The following is a 20576-nucleotide window of genomic DNA, read 5'->3' as shown; positions in this document are numbered from 1 at the left end:
CTTAGCAAACCTTCCCCCTTTTTTTGGCAACAGGAAATCATAGTTCACTCCATGTTACTGTACAAGCAACTTAGGGTATCAGAATCTGGTTCTCCTACCTTTGGTTCAACACACATGCTCACACACGAGGCAGATGCAATCCAAGTTATTAACGTGTCCATCCCCCACCTACCGATATTGCTAAAATGAAAACAACAGCTAAACACATACAGGGCCGCATCTTGAGGTACCTGCGTGGTTCGGTCAGTTAAGCATCTGACTCCTGATTTTGGGTCAGGTGATGATCTCAAGGTTGTGAGATCGAGCCCCGCCTCGGGCTCCGCACTGGGCGTGGGCTCTGCCTGGGATTCTCTCTCTCCCTCAGCGCCTGGCCCACCTTCAAAAGCTGCAACTCAACATCATCCTGTTTGTTAAGCAGGGAACTTTTTATTTGAGAGGCTTGGCTGTCCAGGCTCACTGTGATGTGCACAGCCCTGGCGGACGGCCAGCAGAAAGTCCGAACCACCCGTGATGAGGGGCGAGACTTCAGAGCTCCTGGCTTTGGACACTCCACCTACCGGGACGGGAAGCTCTCTTCTAGGATACGATCTGACCCTTCCTGCATTGAATCTACGGTTCCTGAGTTTACAGGAAGGGCTCGCAGAGCTCTCATACCAACGTGTCCCTGTGTGTGCAGCAGACGGAGACTTCTCCACACTCTGGACCTCTGAGAGTGTCCCCTGTCAGTCTGCTCTGGCCGGGCCCTCGAGGGGAGAGACCGTGTCACAGGGACCCAGGGCATCTCAGCAGGGCAAGCTGCCAGCCTGCTTTCCAGGGACGGGACTCCTCCAAGTGAAAGTGGCCAGAGGCATCGAGGAGGGCCCAGGTCTTGGCACGGTCTGAGCCAACTGGGCAGCCCAACCCCACTCTGCCAGCCACATCCGGAAGAACAAGCAATGGGAGGGGAGAAAACCCCAAGCGGTCCTTGCTTCCACCTTCAAATGCTATTTCAGGAGGCCTACAGGGGGGAATCAACCTCTCAAGATCATTTTCGAAGTTAAAGTGCTTGGAAAAGCCCAAAGAAATCAAAGGGGCGTTTCCCTCCAAAGGCCCAGGAGTCCTGCGGGCTCCGCCCCAGGGGGGAAAGGGCAGGGCCTCGCTCCCGGGCACTCTGGAGAGAGCCTCAGAACCCACTCCACTCCCTCCAGAAACCAGAATCAGACTTCTATACAAAACTCTTATATATACAAGGATAAGTCTTTGGGGCACCTTACGAAAAAGCTGTAACGCATTTCAACTAACTACTGAGATGTGACTAATAAAGCCAAAGACGCCAAGGCTGAAGGGAGAGCCTTGCAGGGGACTCGGACAGACCCCCTCCCCCATGCAGCCCCGATTCTACAGAGGGGGAGGGGAGCACAACGGATTCAGGGGTCACAGTTGAGTGTTTCAGGAGGGGACGCATTATCTGACAGTAGCATTGGAGGAGGGGCCCACATACCCCTTAATTTGACCTTATTTGTCTGAAATGCCATCGGTAGAGACATGCACTGTCCCTGGGCTCAACGCTGGCCCGGGGTGGGGTGGGGGGACCTCCGGTCTGTGGGACCTGCCCCAGCAACACAGCTGTGCATTGTGTGGTGACGTCGCCAGACAGGCTGACTTCTCTCTCTCTCTCTCTCTCTCTCTCTCTCTCTCACACACACACACACACACACACGAATGATACCGTTATAAAAATAAGCTGAATTTCAGGATCCAGCCTTCGGACACCAGCCCACTCCCATCATACCAAGCTTCACGTCGCCTCTCCTGTCCTTACCGAGACATGCAGCTACAGCTCCGTCACTGCCCGCTCGTCTCTGGAACGTTCCAGGGAGGCATCCCAGGACGGAAAGCGTTCCAGCACTGGCGGGGTCAGTGACCACCAGGCATGGTTTTGCTGTTCTCCAGGGCAGACCGCGATGTAATGACTGAGAGGTGAGGAGGCAGAGAGGGGAAACAGGAGCGGGGATGCGGGGAAAGGAGAGTGTCCACGGGCCTACTTTCAAGGTCAGTGCCCAAGTGCAAGGGGCAGAGGCAGAGGGAAGCGGCGGACGGGAGGTATTCATGCCAGAGGAGCCACATGCTGGCTGCTTGCTGTCACACGTCCATCCCCTCGGGCCGGCATAGACCCCAAGAGAAAAGCCAGGGTTCCTGGGCACCAGAAGCGGGACAAGGGGGTATCTGCAGAGTGTGCAGGAAAGCGGTCAGCCAGTGAGGGGCGAGGGGGCAGAGGTGCCTTCCCATGGCTGCTGGGGGGCGGGGTCCCCAGGCCCCATGGTCACTCCACACACGAGCCTCACGCCACTGCCCCCAGAAGCCGCTTCTGCCCGGCTGTCCACGACATGGACACAGATTTTTCCGTCTTCCTTGAAATACCCAACAGCAAGGGTGGTTGTTTTGCAGTGACTGAAGAGACTTCTCTTGTCGGCGCCTCTTGGTGGGGCAGGCAGCCCGCGCTCCTCCCAGGAAGGACATGGGGGACTCTCTCTGCATCACAAGGAAGCCACGCGCAGACGGTGCATTGCAGGTGCTCTGACACCGCCACCTCCGGGCTGGTGTGATTCCCAAGCGACCACGCAGATCTCACAAGGACTCCAGGACGCTCACACCCCTTGCTGGGCCTTCTGCGGCCGGGAAGGAGGTCCTCTGCACCAGGCTCTCTCCCTCCCTAAAATAGCCAAGTGTCTCTTTCCTCTTAGCGGTTCCTATGACTCCGGTTCCTGTCACACAGTGGGCAGCTGGCACAGAGCCGGCAGAAGCCATGGACTGACCTGGCCTGCCCGGGGAGGCCCACTGCCCCCTCCGCAAGGCCGTGGCTCAGCAGGAGCCCCGACTGGGGGAGCACCCCCACTCCATCCTGCTGCTGAACAAGAGGGTCCCGGACTGTCACCCGCGTCACTGGTGCATGCCAGCTCCTGATGCCCCCATCTGCATTCCCACGTGCACCGCACACCCTCCTTCTCCTGCGGGCGGCTGCAGCAGGCACTGCCCGGGGCCCACCTCGGCCCTGGTGTCCTTCCTCCTCCTCCTGCTTGGTCCTGTGTTGTGGCCCTGACACCCAGGAGAAGGGGCAATCACCTTGGTTTTAGCCGTGTAATCCCAGAGACCCTTTGGCACGCAGATGTGGGGAGCAGACAAGGCAGAAGGGAGGTGGGGAGATGGGCAACCAGATTCTTCTAACCGCTAGTTCTAGGGCAGCGTGGAGCGGCTCTGGGTGCTTCCGAGGTCATGCAGGGTCATCAGGTAGGGTGACAGCCAGTCGCTGGCCCAGGAGAGGGGTGTGCACCCTCAGCCCTCCTGGAGGGTGCTCCGGGCGACCTCCCATGGCCTGCCTACTCAATGGCCATCTGCTCAATGTGGTCGCTCAGCAGCTTGTACTGCTCTGGAAAAGAAAACAGCGTTAATTCTTGGAAGAAAGATGTTCACACCGACGGGTAGGCCCTGCTCTTGGCATGTGGGCAGTAACAAAGCATGACCTCAGCGGGAATGGCAGCGTCACCGGGAACACCAGGCCGTGAGCTGCTAGCATGCTGCCCGCCTGGCCCCTGGAACTGGGCTCCCTGGAAATGAGACACGTGTTTTTATGGAAAGAACCTGAAGCCCAGGGAAGGCTCCGTGCCGGTGGACGAACCGTGCCAAGGGAGCCAGGCCTGAGTCCTACAAGGACTGAGGGCCGCAGGGCAGGCCAGGGGACAGTGTCTTGCCCAGTGCTGTGGGGCTGATGGGCGCGTTCTGCGATTTTCCAGGGGAGCACCGGGCACTCTCCTACCTCCTGAGGCCACTCTTCTGTGACCCCTCTTAATTTGGCGCAGGATGGAGGATTTTAAAAAAAGATTTATTTGAGAGAGAAAATGCAAGCAGTGGCAGGGGAGGGAAAGGGGCAGAGGGAAAGAGAGACTCCCAAGCCGACTCCCCGCTTTTCTTTTTTAAAGACCACTGTGTCCATCAAGATGTGTATTTAAGCGGAAGCCTTTTTAGACCACGAGGAAAGCCGTTTCGTAGCAGGTGGGATGCCGCGTAAAGGCCGGCTCTAACAGAATAGGGGGCGGATATGTGACCTGTCCTCTCTTGCTAGAGAAGTCAGAGACTCTAGAGCAACGCCACGGCCCCTACACCCATCACGGCAGTGTGGTTCAAGAAACAGAGCAGGCCACTTAGAAGCAAGGGCAACTGATGGCAGAGCTTCAAGTTCAGAGTCTGAGCGCCCAGGCCCATCTTCGCCTTTGGCCCCGTTTGGAAACACGGGGGCGGGGAAGCTCCCCAACCCCAGCGTGCCACACCCCACCCCGGTAAATGCTGTCTAGCAGGAAAGGCCTTTAAATGCAATGGGAAGCGTCCCGTGCATGGAGGGAGATGGGAAGAGCGGAGGGGTGAGGCTGCCCGACAGTTCAGCATCACGTTTCTAATGAACACCACGGCGATCCTTGGAGTGGGGTGGGTGGGGTGGGCAGAGCACTGGTTGCCCAGCCCGAGCCCTGGCCGCCTCTGGCCGCCGCTCACCTTCGTCCAGATGGCCGATCACGGCCTGCTTCTTCAGGAAATCACTACATAGCTTCTTGCTGAGCCCGAACGCCAGCATGTTGTGAGTGAACGTGCTGGAGGAGAAGACACCCATGAGCGGCTGCCCTTCCTTCTCTCTGAGAGGAGAGGAGGGCGGGGGGCGGGGGGGGGGGTTGGACCCGCCTGGAACAGGGAGAAGTGGAAACAAAGGGCAGTCGCCTTGGCCCGGGGCTACTCTTGCTGTGCAACTGCCCACCCCGGGGGGCACGAGGCGTGTTTGTTGGGAACCGGAAGCCGGTCAAAGGTCATTAACCGCGGGCGTGTGGGCTGCGTGAGAACACAGGGCTACAATGACACAGAGATGTGTGATGCTGTCAGGGACGGCTCCCCGCTGCCATGCCCCGCAGGTCAGGTTGGAAGGTCTCCTTGGCGGGGGACCTCTTGTCACCATATCCGGGCATCGGTGTCCCCCTCTGCCCTGCACTGCCCTGCACGAGGACAGGCCTTCCGGCAGGAGAACCCCCGCGCCGCCCCACTCGGTCGGGGCCTCCAGGGTGGGGTCGTCGTCAGTGCTCTCACCCCAGCTGCCCGAAGGTGATGTTCTCGTTGAACCGTAGACTGTCGTTGCGTTCCTCTTGGGTCATGTGGCACCACTTCTCCCTGCAAGCACAGGTGACAGGAGAGGGTTCCCGAATGCCGTCGCACTCCCCTGCCTCTCACCCCCCCGCTCTGATCTACAGGGGCCCCCGACACACAGTGGGGAGCACCTCCCCCAGAGAGCTGTTGGATCCGCTCTTCCACAAAGCCTGCCCAGGGTTCTGCCGCTCTGCCTGACAGGCCCAAACACGAACTGCGTCACCCCGTCCTTCCTGAGACGAGGAGATCCGAAAGCTCATAGGCTTCCTACTGACCCAGCAATGATGTGTGTGTGCTCAGTGGCTGCCCAGAACATTCTCTAGGGGACAAGGACACCATCCCCCATGTCCTTCTCTGTGGGTCACAGATGGGAGGTCCTGACGCCACTGGGGAGGCAGGATGACCTGCAGAGAGGACAGGGTCCCCCTGGCGTCCCAGGGGAGGGAGCTGAGAACCCATCCAGGAGGTCCCTCGGGTTGGCGCTCCCGCTACAGGTCTCACAGGCTCTTTGCAGGGGCAGCGTGTCAGCCTCTTGTGGCAGGGAGGCCCAGGGAGCAGGGGAGCTGGGCCGTGCTGAGGGCCACTGGCCCGTCAGGCCGGATCTTCGCCCGGCTGTACTTCCCAGCCCCGACTTCCTCAGAGGCCCAGGTTCGTGCACTGCGCCCCTCCCCGGAGCACAAGGATGAGACCCCGATCTCCCCAGAGGTCCCCGTGCAGATGGCACGAGGCCTTAGCACAAACTGCAGAAATGCCAAGAGAAAGCAACACGGTCTGTGGGCGGCTTCCCCGGGCGGGACTCTGAAGCCCGACTGTCCTCCCTGGAGAGGGACGCGAGCCTGCACAGCTCTGGGGCAGGAACGCTGCTCTCCGAGCTCTGTGAGCTGTGTGTCCTGATGGAAAGCCACCTCCAGCCACTCCCTGTGGGTGTGGTTGCCCCCTCCCCTGGGAGAGCACCCCTGTCTCGAGCACATTCCCGGCCCCTCCGTGTCTCCCCGAGAAGCGGGCTCCTTGCAGGGGCAAATACAGGTGTGGAGGAGATGCTCGCTTAAGTCCACTGCCCCTTCAAGATTACGCTCTGGGTGATGAGTCTGACTAAAGGTTAGAGAGAGAAGAGACGAGGGAGAGACGAGGCAGAGTGAGGGAGCGAAGAAGCCAAAGGAAGAGAGAAAGAACCAACATCAAACCTTAACTGCTCCCCGCCCGCCGGGCCCAGGGCCACTCGTGCTGCTGTGGCTTGGCGGAAGGCCACAGGACACCGGGGACAGGTATCACTCCCAGCCTCCTCCCGCTGATGACAGGACACCCGTGAAGATACCCAGAGCACGCTTCCAGGCATGACACTAATCCCATCCCATTTTCCTTCTCACCCTCTTTCCTGCAGTGGTTGTCCAGGCACATGAATCCCCATACCATCATCTGGCCTGCTGTGCACAGTTGTGCAGGTTGTGCAATGCACAACCCCACACCATGTGGGAATGACCGGCCGCCCTGACCCTCCTGACCTGGATGAGGAGGAGATTCTCTTGGCTGTGGCAAGTCCTAGAAGTGGGGCATTTACTCTGACCTTCGAAGAAAGCGGTGGAAGGCCGCTAGCACTCAGCAGGTCAGGTGCTGCCTGCCGTCCAATCAGTTCCTGAAAACTGAGATCAATACCCAATACCGGGCATGGTCTAATCCCACACAGACTGCAGGACGTGTGTCTACACTGCCACGGTGGGAACTGGATTGTGAGCAACAGATGCCTTTGGAAACGGAGGCCTTTCTGCCTCTGAGTATCACCAGCCGAGTTTACTGAAGAGGAGAAATGATGCTGGAGGCACGAGGTTGCCCAGGGATCCAGAGCCCACCCTCCCACCCCAGTCTCAGAGGAACACTCGCCCTTCATCTGGCTGAGGCTGGGAGCATGTGTGGGTGCCCCAGGGGGCAGGTCTGAGATGTGTGTGGTCAGACCACATCTGCTCTGGGGCACAGAGTGAGGCCCAGAGGCCGGCACCCCCTCGTGGGATTGGTGCCGACGGCTTGGAGGCGGCTGTGATGCTTCAGCTCTCCCGGGCCTCAGCCACTGGTGCCAGGCAGCCCTGCCCCTCGGAGGTCGTGGTGAGTCATGCTCCCCCCGCTCCCCAAGACACTGTGGGGACGCGGGGGCTTTGTACTAAAGGCCGTGTCCTTATGCCTAAATGCTCCTTTTATAGCCATAATAAGGCTGCGTAAGAAACAAGATCTCTCATAAACAATAAGCACTAAAAATAAATCACTGATGAAAGGAAGCGTGCTTTAGGAAATGTCCGGCGAAAACAATCACTGTACCAGAAACCGTATTGTGAGTAGGCAGGCCTTGAGCTACCAAAATGTATTACAAAAGATACCCAACAAATAAATAAAATCTTTAAAAAAAAAAAAAAGATACCCAGCAAATACAAAGGTCAAATGATGAGATTCAGACCCCACTGGGGGCTCCAAGAAAACAGCCTGTTCCAGGCCCTTCTCTCCGGGGGGCACCCTCACACACAAACACACACACATACACACACACACACATGCGTGTGCACAGGCTCCACACCAGGCCATGGCTGGCAAGGCGGGGGCAGCTGTCTTCCTCCCTGAACCCCAGGCCTGTCGCAGGGGCAGGGGAGGGTCTGCCAGACCCCTGCACACGTGGGCACCTGGCTGACAGAGCCAGATTCTCTGTGCCCCCCCCGCCGCCCCCATGGCTTCGTGCCACGACCAGATTACCAAGCGTGTAGTCAAGGGGGTGGGTTCGAGGCCTGCTCTGGAGGGGCTGGAGTGGCCAGTGGAACTCACACCAGGCCCTGCAGGGTCTCGAGTGCCTTCTATGTGTCCTGTTCCTGGTGCTCTGCCCTTGGCGAGCCCCCACCCGCCACCGGCCTGTCCCAGCGCGGGGCTCGCCCCGGGCGGCGGTGCTGAGCTGCCCCAGCGTCCGGGCTCTGCCTCCTGCAGCGGCTTGCGCGCGGCTCCCGCCCTGAAGTGGCCCTGGCGGGGACCCCCGGCCCCGTAACATGAACAAAGTCACGTGGACACACACCTCTTCTTCTCCTCCTCTCCAGCATCCCCTCTGGAGCGGCAGCAGAAACAGGTAAACAGAGGAACATGTCAAAGTCATGCAAGATATGTGGATGGAAAAAAGAGAACAGCGAGAGAGGAGCGTTATTACAGGCAGAAACAGAGAGACGGAGAGAGACGGGGTACTCGAGACCATTCATCTGCTAGGAGCCCGACAGCTATGTAAGCAGCAGGAGGAAACCCCATTCGCCTACAAGCATCGAAGCACTTCCTTCAGTCTGGTTTCCGGCAGAGCATGGGATTCTCTCTTTAGAATCCCCGGGACGGCTCCGGCATCCTGCCCTCTGCGCGCTCCCTCTGCCTCCCTCAGGAGAGGCAGCCACAGCGGACTGCAGGCCGTCCCGCCCGGGGAGGGTGTCGCTACCCCTGACCCGTGCAGACAGGTCGACCGCACTTCCAATCCCCCCAGAGCTGGTGGACCGGCCACACAGCAGGCACCTGCTGTCCCCTGCCAAGGAGAAAGGCTGAGGGGTCTCCCCCTGTTAGAGAAGGAGAGGTTCATGACAGAGAGGGGGTGCCAATAGGGGAGCCAGGACTAGGAGGGTTGCTGCCCTTTCCTGCCCAGCCACTCGACACAGTGGGCAGCAGCTGTGGCTTGCCGTGGCCAGAGCAGGAAGGGCCACCAGCCCTCACTCTGCCCTGTGCTCTGTGTGACCGTTTACAAAGGGGGTCTTCTGATGTGGCAAGACTAGCGTCAGGGAGGCTGGGAGGTCTCAGGCTGCAGACCAGAGCAGTAAGCTGAAGGTAGCAATCGCATCTCCCCAGAGGTTAGCTCTCTCGAGCTGAGTCTATGGTGGCAGGGGGGTGGGGGGGTGGGCGGCAGGCCCTGCGTGCCCCGAGTCCTGTGGCCGCGGTTCTTACAGCAACAGGCAGACTCAATCCTTGGGGGTCCTGATGGGTTCATTCTGGGGGAGTGTGCGTTTCAGAGGAGGGTCAGCCCAAGTCATGCCAGAGCCCAGGACAGAAAGCGCTCATGCAAGCCGAGGAACCCCATCGACCCCCGCCCACGAAGCTGAGCGTGCCCGGGACCCCCCAGGCAGCTCGCCCGGCACTGGGGCCAGAAGGAGCTGAAAAAGAGATGGATGCACCAACTCAGCCGCCGTTCTGCTCTCCTCTGCAGAAATTTGAAATTAAAGCCAGTCCCACGGCCTCTGCCGCAAGGCAAGGCGGACCCAGACGCTGCTCCTACCTGGTAGTGGGAGACCGCTTTCTCCTCTCATAGTGGACAGCATCGAAGAAAGCCGCATTCCAGAACCTCAGTGTGTGCCTGGGAGACAGAGCCGAGTGTCAGTCCTCTGGGGGGAGGCTGGGAGGCAGCTCTCAGCACACCGGAGGGATAAGAACACACGGCTTGTGGACACATCGCAGAGAGGCAGAGCAGGGAAGAGGAAAATGGCCAGGAGCCTTTGTCCCAAACCAAGGTGGTTCCCTGGGCTCCTGGCTAAGGGTCATATCTCTCCCAGGAGGAGGGTATGACACGGAGGCAGGTAAAGTCCACATCCATCTGCGGGACATGGAGGAAGGCCTTCTTCCGCTTCTGCACCCCCGCTGGGCCTCCCAGAGGAAGATGGGTGTTTGGGGACCCCTGCTGCCCGAGAACAGGGTCTAGTAACATAAACGGGAACCTGGTACGGACAGGCCGCGTGCAGAGAACAAACATGTTCATAGGGACACACAAGTAAGAGACGTTCTTCCTAAAGATCAAGGGTCCGCCAACTATGCCACTGTGGCCTTCGAGGGAGGGGCGCATCTGATATCCCTGGGACTCGGGGGCCGGCTCTCTGCCTACTTGGGGGTGAACACAGTATGGCGATGGAGAGCCTTTGGAGGGACTAAGGCAGCCCAAACAGTGATCCACAGAGCGAGACAGAGGGCAAGGGCTCCCCCGACCGCCGGCCTCTCACTTTACTCATGACCTTCATTCCTAGACAATCGTATAACATAGCTTTATTGGGATATAATTCACATACCATAAACTCAGTCTTCTAAAGTTCACGATTCAGTGGTTTTTACTGTATTCCGAGTTGTGCAACCCGGAGTGCGATCCTCAGAACATTTTCATGCCCCCATAAAGAAACCCTGTCCCCGTGAACAGTCCCTCCCTGACCCCTCTTCCCGCAGCCCCCAACAATTGCTCAGCTGCTCTGTCTCCAGGGACGGGCCTGTCCCTGACAACAGATGAGAATAAACAGCATCATCTACTACGTGGCCTTTCATGTCTGTCTTGTAATTGTTTCCAGGTTCACCGGTGTCTCAACAGTGAGCGTCTCGCCCCTCCTGTGGCTGAAGAAGACCACGTGGTCGGGAGGTATCACATTTTGCAGATCCACACATCACGCGTCCCTGTCCATGGACATCTGGGTGCTTCCCAGCTATGGGCTATTAAATGTGCGTGAGTCTTGGCCCGAGTACCTGTTCTCAGTTCCCTCAAGCCCCTGGCTAGGAACGGAACTGCTGGGCTGCAGGCTAACTCTCCGCTAACATTTGGGGGAGCTGCCAGGTTTGCTCGGCCGCTGTCCCCCTTCTCTCCCCGCAGACAGGGTATGCAGGTTCCAGTTTCTCCACATCCTCACCCACACCCGCCACGGTTCCCCTTTTCTATTCCAGCTATCCCGGGGAGAGCGCGGTGAGCCCCGGTGGCGAGGGAGCCGCGGGGGCCAGGAGCTCGGGCCCGCAGGTGTGAGGGCGGCCTTACCAGATGGGCTGCTGCTTCAGGTGCGTGTACAGGTAGATCTTCTCCCCCTTCCTTTCTTCCTCCGGGCTGTACACGGTCACTGCGGGAGGGCGACAGACACCGCCCGTAGCTCCGGTTGCCCCCACAGGTTGGCAAACCCCTCAGCGACCCTCCCGGCAGGCACCGCTTCTCCCCAAAGGTTATGGAAACGCACGGTAAAAATTTCCAGACCACTTGTCCAACACCGCCCGCGGCCAGGAAGGACGCTCCTGCCGCCTGGCTGTGGGGGCTCCTTCTGAGGGAAGGATCCCTGGCACGGCCCCCCACACCCACCAATATGTCCCCTCACTTCCCTGCCTTGAGGAATTTAGCTCCCGAATCCTCTCCCCAGAGAAGAGGCTCCCCACCGAAATTCCATAGGCAAGTACAGGCCAGGGTGGAGAGAAGTTGGGAGTCACTTAGGACAGAATCTGGTGCCCGGGGGGGAAGGAGCCTGGATGTTCAAGGGCCTGCTTGGTGAGGCTGCTGGTTACCCAGGGTGGCAGCTGGGGGCAGTCGAAGACCCCTTGGGGGCCTGGCTACGGGACCAGGGGCACTGCTGTGGCACAGACGGACACCTGCTAGGCCAGGAGAGCACTGGGAGACACTCACCTGTCTTCTGCGGCTTCTCCTTGGGCTTGTTCTCATCCTCCCTGGGGGACAGAACCGCAGCAGTGACATAACGACCCCCCCCCACCCATTTTCTCAGTTCAGAGGAACCGGTCTAACCCGGCTGAAGCAGGATTATGTCTCTTAGCAATGGGTACATTTCATGTGGTTTCTTTTGAAAAAGTGTTATGAAGTCGGTGCTATATTTACCAACTGCCAATCTTCCAGGATTAAGGAGATGCGGCAAGGAGGCCCCCTTGCACCATTTCTCTGATTCCAAAACTGCTTGGACCAGACAAGGAACAAAACCAAGTCTCCCGGCGGGAATCAGCCATCGGAGAGGACAGTGGGGACCGCAGGGAGCCTGGGGTTCTCTGGCTGACGTGCCCCCTTTCTTGGGAGGTTTGGCTTCAACACCCTGTTCTCAAGCACCCGGTCCCGGAAGGCTCCTGAGCTCCTGCCGCAAAACGGCTGTCCTGGGGGACGGGGGTCTTTCCCTGCCTACCTGGTTCCGTTCACACGAGCTTTCACCACACTTCCGGGAGGAAGAGCCAGGGAGGAGCTGTGATTCCCCTCCTGCCCGTGGACAGTTTCCACATGCTCCCCCCATCAGTCCTAGAAGACCCCGGCCCCCAGGACATCCCTGTCTGTCAGCCAACCCACCAGCATGTGTGAACCCCAGAGAACTCTGGGGAGTCAAGCGGGGCTTGCAGCTGTGCCGCAGGCCCCAAAGGTCACCCAGGGCGGCCAAGTGGATGCTTCCATGGCCAGCCCACGGCCTCCCTGTCACCGCCACTGGCAGGTGGCACGTGGCCTCAGCCCTCGGCCACAGCCGCCCCTCCCCCCACAGTCCATCTGCTGACACGTACTCGTGTTTCCTGGCCAGGGGTCCCTTCAGCTTGGTCTCCAGTCCCCCGAAGAAGCCCTTGACGTTCTCTGTCTTGGCCGATGTGTTCTTTAGCAGCCGCTCAGCGATGTCCTTCTTCTCCGCCAACCAGCTATTGGCAGACTTCAGGTAGGAGTCGATGCTCCCCGCAGGCTTCTCCTTGGACTCGGAGGGCAGCAGGTGCGGCTTACCTGGAGTGGGGGAGAGGCGGGAGGGGGCAGGAAAGGAACCGCGCTGTGTAGCGGGAACAACAGGACGCCGGAGCCTCTCGGTGACAGTGGCAACCAGCGAAGGACCCAAGATGCCAGGGGAAGGCGGAGGGCCGGGCCTCTCGGGCCACAGCTAAGCACCTGCTGCATCTAAGAAGGCAGCCAGGTGTACCTGGACTAATGAAGAAACAGGAGCGGACCCAGCCCTGAAGCCTGAGGACCTGAAGGAGGGGAGCAACGGACACACAGAGCTCCGCCGCGGCAGCAGAGTCCCAGGGTTAGAGGGGGCCGAGGAGCCTCTCCCTGTGTGGGGAGGAGCCTGTCCGGAGCAGACTCTAGACAGGCTCCGGGACCCCGTGTGGGCCTGAAACTGGACGAGGCGGGAGTGGGCATCCCAGAGAGAACAGTAAGGCCAAAGGCTCTCCCGCAGCTCAAGGCGCCGCCTACAGGTCAGAGTCGCCCTCAAGTCGAGGTGCCCAGACAGGTCAAGACGGGACTGCCGGTCAGAGATACCCTCTTCGGGTCCCTGGGTGACTCAGTCTGCTTTGGGCTCAGGTCATGATCCCAGAATCCCGGGATAGAGCCCCACACCGGGCTCCTTGCTCAATGGGAGCTCTGCTTCTCCCTCGGACCCTCCCCCCGTATTCTCTCTCTTGCTCACTGTCTCTCTCAAATAAGTAAGACCTTTAAAAAAATCCTAAAAAAAAAAAAAAGATACCCCCTTCAGAGCCTTGCAGGTCAAAGGCCACCCCCCCACCATCAAGGTGCTGAGTGTCCCCTACTAATTTAAGCTGCTGTGGGCACAGATGTGACTCCCACTCCTTCGAGAAGGAAGAGCCATGGTTTGGATGAGGGGTTCCTATCTGACCCAAAGTTCTGGTACGAAGGGCCCATCCAGCGCTAAGGCAGTCCGCCCAGCTGTCACCAGAACTGAGGCACGGGGGGGATGGGCAGTTGGGAGTGTAGGGAGGACAGAGCCGAGCTGCAGAAGACATGGGGTTTGGACACAAGACCAAAACTGTGCACCCTGAGAGAGGTGGGAAGGGAGGCCGTGCTCACTGCCGCGCTGACCCAGCTCTAGACCATGCGCAGGCCCCCAGCAGCCTTCTGCTTACAGCGGCCTGAACTAGTCCCCAACATCACACCCAAGGAACCTCACGTGGGGAGCCCTCAAGCTCCAATGACCAGAAAGTTCCAGAGCAATGAGCCAGAAGAGCTGTCAGACGTCAGGATGAAGAACGATCTGCCCTTGCTGGAGGGACATCGCTGGCCCACACCAGGGACGCTTTCCACCCCAAGACCCTTAACTACGCCTCCCACACTCTTCAAGGGCCAACCCCGTGTTGTATTATGCTAAAACGTGAAAGAGTAGTCCTCACATCCAGCAATTCCTGAGTCGCCCACGAAATTGCCCACCAAGTGGACAGCTGCTGGGTGACTTCCTTCCTACCGCGGTGGCGAGGCAGCCGCTTGACCCACGTTATGGACCACACCTTCCCCTCCTGTTTCAGGTGTCTCTCTCCTTGCACATCTCGCCCTAACCCCAGGTTCTGTTGTTTTCTGGAAGCCTCACAACTGCACCGCTAATGGGGGAAGAAACGTCACTTGATGCCATGTTACAAGGGCACAAACCTTGAGTTTCCATGTTTGCCCTCTATGGCGCTCGCGTCCCCGGGCCTTACCAATGTGGTAGTAGGTGAAGCACATGGTCATGAGGTTCTTGGCGGGCCCAAAGTCGTCCATCTGATGACACCTAAAATGAAAAAGGAAGGCCGGCCAGCTCAAACGCCATCCTGCCCACTTTTCTCACTGCGACCTCTTGAAGCAAGAGCTAAAAATGTTACGAATATGCCCACATTTGGGGCCCTGGGTGGCTCAGTGGGTTAAAGCTTCTGCCTTTGGCTCAGGTCATGATCTCAGGGTCCTGGGATTGAGCCCAGCATCGGGCTCTCTGCTCAGCCGGGAGCCTGCATCCCCCTCTCTCTCTCTGCCTGCCTCTCTGCCTACTTGTGATCTCTGTCAAATAAATAAATAAAATCTTAAAAAAAATATGCCCACATTTATACCTCACTCCCCAGATGCTATGTAGAAGCAATCAAAAAGAATCCCCAACTGCTTATCTTTTTCAGAAGGATCTATATTCGCCGGGATGTGTGTCATCAACAGTGGTTATTGCCGGGAGGAGGACCACAGGACTGAGGACAGGGTTGTAAAAGGGGGTTTCCTTTCCATTTGAGCTGCTGTGCCTGTCTACTCTGTTCTTCTGTGCTTTTTTTTTTTCTATTTAGTTTCTGACCTTTTTTCTGTTTAGTTTCTAACCTTGTATTAACAAGGTTATTACATTAACCTTGTTTAATGTATTTAATGTTTAAAGTATTAACAAAAGAAAAGTCAATGGAATGTATCTAGACGGTGGGGTCAGGGCCAGTTCTATCTTTGAATATAAAATAATCTAAGGGGGGCCTGGGTGGCTTGGTTGGTTAAGCATCTGCCTCCAGTTCAGGTCACGATCCTGGAGTCCTGGGATCGAGCCCCACGTCAGGCTCCCTGCTCAGCAAGGAGCCTACTTCTCCCTCTGCCTCTATCCCACCCCCCACTCGTGCTCTCTCTCTCTCTCAAATAACTAAATACGATCTTTAAAAAAAAAAAAACTAATAAAACTTGAAGAACTAAACTCTGCCAATAAAATCATAAAGGACTATAAATAAAAGTAAAAACAGAAGACACTAATAAACTAAAAATTATAAAACTCAAATTTAAAAAATACGTATTTTTAAAAGATTATAAGGTACTTTTCCTTTTTCTTCCCCCACACACAGAAATACACATGCTCACTGAGAAATGGGAAGATTCTGTTTTGGTTGGGTTGGGATTTGAATTTTATTTTCCTACACACCCCCCCCCAATTTTACTGAAGGAAAAAATCAAACTCAGTCCAGAATTAACTATGTTACCACGTGAGACAGGTACTGTCTGCACAATAGGGATCCGTGAGAAATCCTACGATAGGAATGTCCGGAAGCGGAAGTCTCCTCGGGGCCGAGAGTGCCGCACACAAGACAGCTGCGCCTGTTTGAAACCGACTCCTTCCATGACGCTCTCTTGTTCCTCCACCCTTGCCAGCTCCGAGACCCAGAATCCCCCCCACACGAGCCTATCCTCAACACGGGACATTCCGAGCAGGTGCCAGAAAAACAGGGACCCTCCCCTTTATGGTCTTTCTCCTCCAGTCCACGCTCCATGTTTGTGGAGGGGGCAGGGACTAAAGAGGTGAGGAGACATCGAGACACTGGGGAACTAAGAGCTGGTATGTCTCTGCTGCAGGAGAAGAGGAAGGAAAAGTAAAGGAGGGGGTTTTCAGGCATGGAAGGACAAAAGGGACATGGGGACAAACCATGGGACCAGGACCTGCTTCAGGGCCACAATGAGGGGACAAGGTTAAGTGGGGCACAAACAACTATCAGATTGGGGCTTCCTCTCCCCCGTCCTTTCCCAATTCTCCTCCAAGTGCTCCCCTCTTCCTCCCATCAGTAAGGCTGCTGTTCCCTTTCCCAAGGCAGAGACACATCCCCTCCTTTCATGCCTGTGTGTGTGTGTGTGGGGGGGTGCTGTCACCTGCTCTGACGCAGGTCTAGCACGTATGATGTGAGTCTAGCCGTCCCAGGGACCCGGGGCCTCAGGAGGAGAGAGCCCGTGAGTCACACAGCCTGCCTCCCACAGCTACACAGAGGTGGAGGGGGGCCCTTTCATCACCCCCCAGCTTCTACTGTGCTGTCTGTGATAAAAGGTTCCAGCAGGGCCTAATTAGCACGCAGAGCAGGCTGAAGGCATCTGATCGTGTCATTAAGTGGGTGGTTATCTAGCTGGAAGTGCTCCACAACAAGAAATCCAGAAAAGGCTGCATCTCCACCACGGGAGGGCAGGGTCAATGGCATGTCAGCCCCGCCTATCCTGACGGGGCCCTCGTGGAGGGATCTGCTTACGCCCAGCTGCTGTCCCCTAACCTCCCCTACCGTGGGGGTTGGACCCTAACTTCCTCCCCCGGGAGGCTGGTGCAAGGCCTCTCTGTGGATGCCAGCAGCGGGGGCTAGGGGGTGCGGTTCAGAGCAAGCACGAGCTCATGACTCGTGTGGCTGTTACGACTGGGTTAGTACGGGGCAGGAAAAACGGGGAAGACATACTTTAGGACAAAGGCTTTGGGCACAGCATCACTTACTCGAACAGGACCACGGCGAAAGACTGCACCAGGCGGTAGAAGGTCGGCTCTGAGACACACTTGGAGTTGCAGCGCTGTGTGGGAACGGGGCGGAAACGTCACTGGGCGGGCAGGCGGCTGTCACTCAGACAGGCGTCGGGCTCACCACGCTACGCACTGCCCGACACTGCTGGGCTGTGAGCCTGGGACGGGAGTAGCCTCCTCTGTGCTAGAGTAACTGGGCCCCCAAGCAGAGCACAAGCCAACATTTTCCTGCAGCTCTTTGAAATTTTAAGAACTAGGAGCCCCACACACTCACCCATACAACACAGAACGGCCTGGAGGGATGAAACCCCCAGAGGACAACATGGGCCATTTCTGGACTGGAGAGTTTGGGGCCGTTTCTCTACGCGTGTTGATCAGCATTTGCTAATTTCTCTTGGAAAAATAAATTGTGAGGGACGCCTGGGTGGCTCAGTTGTTAAGCGTCTGCCTTCAGCTCAAGTCATGATCCTGGGGTCCTGGGATCGAGCCCCACATCAGGCTCCCTGCTCAGTGGGGAGCCTGCTTCTCCCTCTCCCTCTGCCCCTGCTTGTGTCCCCTCTCTCGCTGTGTCTCTCTCTGCCAAATAAATACATAAAATCTTTAAAAAAAATTATAGAAAAATAAATTGTGATAAAAATACCTGAAAAAGCCAAGAGTTAAAGCTACTTTGCAGGAAAAAAAAGAACCTACGAGGTATTTACAAAAAATAATTATTTTCTGAACTCGCATGGCTGTCACCATCTACGTTACCTTTGTAAAACTGAACATTGTGGGCTACTGAATAAAACTACGCATGGACATCGTCCACATGCTTGCCCTTCAAAAAGGGACTTTTCTGTAATTGCACAGATTTGCAATTTGTGCAATTACAAATGAGTTTGCTTGCTCATTCTTTCTAGCGGGACAACCAATGAGCAACTTCCTGTTTCCCGCTATTCTAACAAGGCCTTTTGGGAACATCTTTAAGTAAGTTCTACTCATTTCTCTGCTGGGTTGTGGTTGTTTCCTGGGGCTCTTTTCTTCAGAGCGGGAGCAGCAGAGGTGGCGAGAAGAGGCCACACCAGCTGTGCCTCCCGTCACCACCCCCTCACCTGGGCGCTCACGTATCGAGCAAACCACTCGCGGCCTTTTCCGTTCTCGCTGCTACAGTACTCTCCAAACTTGGCTTTCTCCTCCTGGTCCAAGTCCTCCCTGAAAGGAGCAGAGCAGGAAAAGCAACTTTCAGTCCTCGGCAACAAACACAGCCAGAGTGGGGAAGAGGCAGGAGAGGCAATGGGGAAGTATGGCCCCAGCCAAGTGTGGACGCCTGGCTTACACCAGCACATCCCACCCTCTGGCAATCCTGGCTGTGTATGTGAGGGATAGAGACTGGGGGGCCCGGGGGTCATCACAGCCGGGGTGAACAGACGCTCACCTGACCTCAAACCACCTCATCGTGGGAGGCGAACACTCTGTCCCCAGATTTAAAGACAAGATAAAAAAGAAACAGAAGGCTGACGATCAATGAGCTCATGCAATCTTTCGTTTATTTAAGGTTTGGTAGAAAACATCTTGGTCTCATTTATCCCAAAATACCAACACCAGATGAAATCAGGGAATTTGCCAGCCAGTCTGCAGTGATTTCTGAAACGCTCTTGAAAATGCATCCGGCTCAGCTGTCCGGGCTCCATACTGCTGACAGGCAGCCGCAAATACAGATTGGCCTTCCTGACAAATTAGCAGGCTTCTGCGCTTTCTCCCCTTTCATTAACTGGGTGTGCTCAGAGAAAGCTGACTAATTCCAGTGTTAGTCAAACAAAATTAGGAGAGAGCCACATCTACCGCTCTCCCAGAATGCGTGCAAAATCAAACACGAATGCGTTTTGGGATCGTCCCATATATGGACTATCACGGAACTCTCTTCCCTATTCTAACTGCAAAGAGAATGGACACACACCTAGAAAAGGCAGACGTCCACCTCGCCAGGTTACAAACAAGGGCCCTTAATCGCTGTAGGAAATACTGGCCTCTTTACATAGTGTCAGCAGGCAGATTTTTCCTACTTTTTTAATTAAATGGGAAAACGGTCCCGTTGGTCCCTGAGCTCCTCACCCTGAAGTGTGGGCACAGAGAGTGTGGAGGTTTGGCTGAAATGCAGAGTCAGACTCAGCAGGTCTGGGTGGGGCCCAAGACTCTGCATTTCTAGCAAACTCCCATGACGCGGCAACTGCAGGTCCCCATCCAGGGAACGAGCAGCAAGGCCTTCAGTGACTAGCGTGTGATGGGGATGCAGGGCAAGGCTGACATCCGGAACCCAGGAATCTGGATTTGCAGGCTCCCCGCCCCCACGCTGAGATATTAACAAGAGTTGGGGGGGAGCTGGAGGCCTCCCCACAAACACCCTCTCCTCTGTCTGATCCCCAATCCAAACTCCACTTCCTGCTGCTCCAGTGGCCAGAGCTCCTATGTACACCTTCAAGAACCATCCAAGAAAGGCAAGAAGGAGAAGCAAGGACGGGTCCGCATCCTGGCAGCTGCTTGAGGCTCCACTGCCATGAGCATCTCGAGAATTACGGGTCATCGAAACCTTCGGGGCTATACCATCCCTGCCCTGAGAGTCCCTAGTCACGGCAGCGCCCCAGCCCAGCGTGAGGCTGATGCTAACGTGCCAGGACTCAGACGCGGGGAAACCATCCTAGAGTCCTCCTGGATTTAGCAGAAAGGACATGAACATGTTAGTGGAGTGGCTGGAGCCGGGGGGTGGGACGGAAGAGGCAGCAAGAGCTCTCCAAGTGCTTCTACCTGCAGCCGGGGGTGGGGGCTGAGAACCACCCAGGAGGCCCACCCCTGGCTGGTGAGGGAGCGGAAGCCCGGGCTCCATCAAGGACAGAGCCCAGAGCGGGTCCCGGGGGCTCACCCTCCAGAGAAGATCTTCTCCACATAGCCGCGCATGAACTCCCGGAGCTCCAAGGTCTCCTCGTCCTTGGCCGACTCAGTGCTCTGGTTGGAAGAGAAGGACTCATTGGAGGAGGAGCGGCGGTACTGGTCCCAGGATGGGTGGGAGGGCGACTCGCCCATGTCATTCTCGCTGTCCGCAGACTCTGTGGTCTCGCTCTCCGAAGCTCCATCGCCCTGGGAGCTGTCCCCTTCCTGCAGCTTGGGAGGCAGCATCTCCAGGGGCGAGGAGGCAGACGGCTCAGTCCCGAAGTCAATCAGCGCGCCCACGGGGACCTCCGGGGCCTCCATGATTCGGGGAGGCTTCCAGGCTGGAAGACCAGCAGACGGGACTCCCAGACGCGTCAGCGGGAGCTGGAGGCCACGCGCACAGGTTGCTTGGTAGCTGCTGGCCACCAGGAGTCCTCCGGGGCAGCTCTCGTGGTCCTAAGGCATCTAGAATGGAAGACACAGAAACATGATCACCATGAGAGCTACTCCCTGCGTAAGGGGAACTTAGCGCTGAGAATCCAGACTTCAATGAACGAAGGAGGCCACAAATTTCCTGAAAAAAGAATAGGCTCCAAACTTCTAGAATCTGGGTCATCACTACATGGACATCATTTCCCGACTGCCTACTGCTACACACCTGGCACATGTAGGCACTCAGGACCTATTGGTTGAACAGCAACGAGCAGGACTTCTCCCAACTACACCTATGACTTCAAAGCCACTGCACCTGCTGGCCCTCTCCCTGCTCTGGCC

At 57.0% G+C, this 20576-nt stretch overlaps 1 protein-coding gene across 3 annotated transcripts; it reads right to left on the bottom strand.

The window, feature by feature from the left end:
- Nucleotides 1-327: 327 nt before the first annotated feature.
- On the bottom strand, nucleotides 328-20259 carry LOC111152784 (KIAA0513 ortholog). Of its 3 annotated transcripts, XM_022511421.1 has the most exons (12): nucleotides 19795-20259; nucleotides 17990-18089; nucleotides 16875-16948; nucleotides 14341-14411; nucleotides 12433-12640; nucleotides 11567-11607; nucleotides 10937-11015; nucleotides 9431-9508; nucleotides 8204-8233; nucleotides 5104-5184; nucleotides 4525-4619; nucleotides 328-3406 (listed from the first exon to the last, which is right to left on the bottom strand). In XM_022511421.1, exons 1-12 carry the CDS (start codon nucleotides 20121-20123, stop codon nucleotides 3357-3359), a joined length of 1236 nt encoding a protein of 411 aa, XP_022367129.1. In that variant the 5' UTR covers nucleotides 20124-20259; the 3' UTR covers nucleotides 328-3356. The 3 variants fall into 3 exon arrangements, with proteins under 3 accessions (XP_022367129.1, XP_022367128.1, XP_022367130.1); XM_022511420.1 differs by lacking the exon at nucleotides 8204-8233; XM_022511422.1 differs by lacking the exon at nucleotides 8204-8233 and having other exon boundaries at nucleotides 328-3401.
- Nucleotides 20260-20576: the final 317 nt, after the last annotated feature.

The sequence above is a fragment of the Enhydra lutris genome, unplaced genomic scaffold (genome assembly GCF_002288905.1).
Source record: "Enhydra lutris kenyoni isolate GAN:26980312 unplaced genomic scaffold, ASM228890v2 scaffoldscaffold30, whole genome shotgun sequence".
Taxonomy (NCBI): domain Eukaryota; kingdom Metazoa; phylum Chordata; class Mammalia; order Carnivora; family Mustelidae; genus Enhydra; species Enhydra lutris.
This window is presented reverse-complemented; position numbering and strand designations above follow the sequence as displayed.

Excerpts from the sequence above, each read along its gene's own strand:
- LOC111152784 (XM_022511421.1), bottom strand. The coding sequence starts at position 20,123 with ATGGAGGCCCCGGAGGTCCCCGTGGGCGCGCTGATTGACTTCGGGACT. Across the intron at positions 18,090-19,794 it reads GAGAAGATCTTCTCTGGAGG|GGAGGACTTGGACCAGGAGG; the intron begins GTGAGCCCCCGG and ends TGCTCCTTTCAG. Across the intron at positions 16,949-17,989 it reads CTCGATACGTGAGCGCCCAG|CGCTGCAACTCCAAGTGTGT; the intron begins GTGAGGGGGTGG and ends GTTCCCACACAG.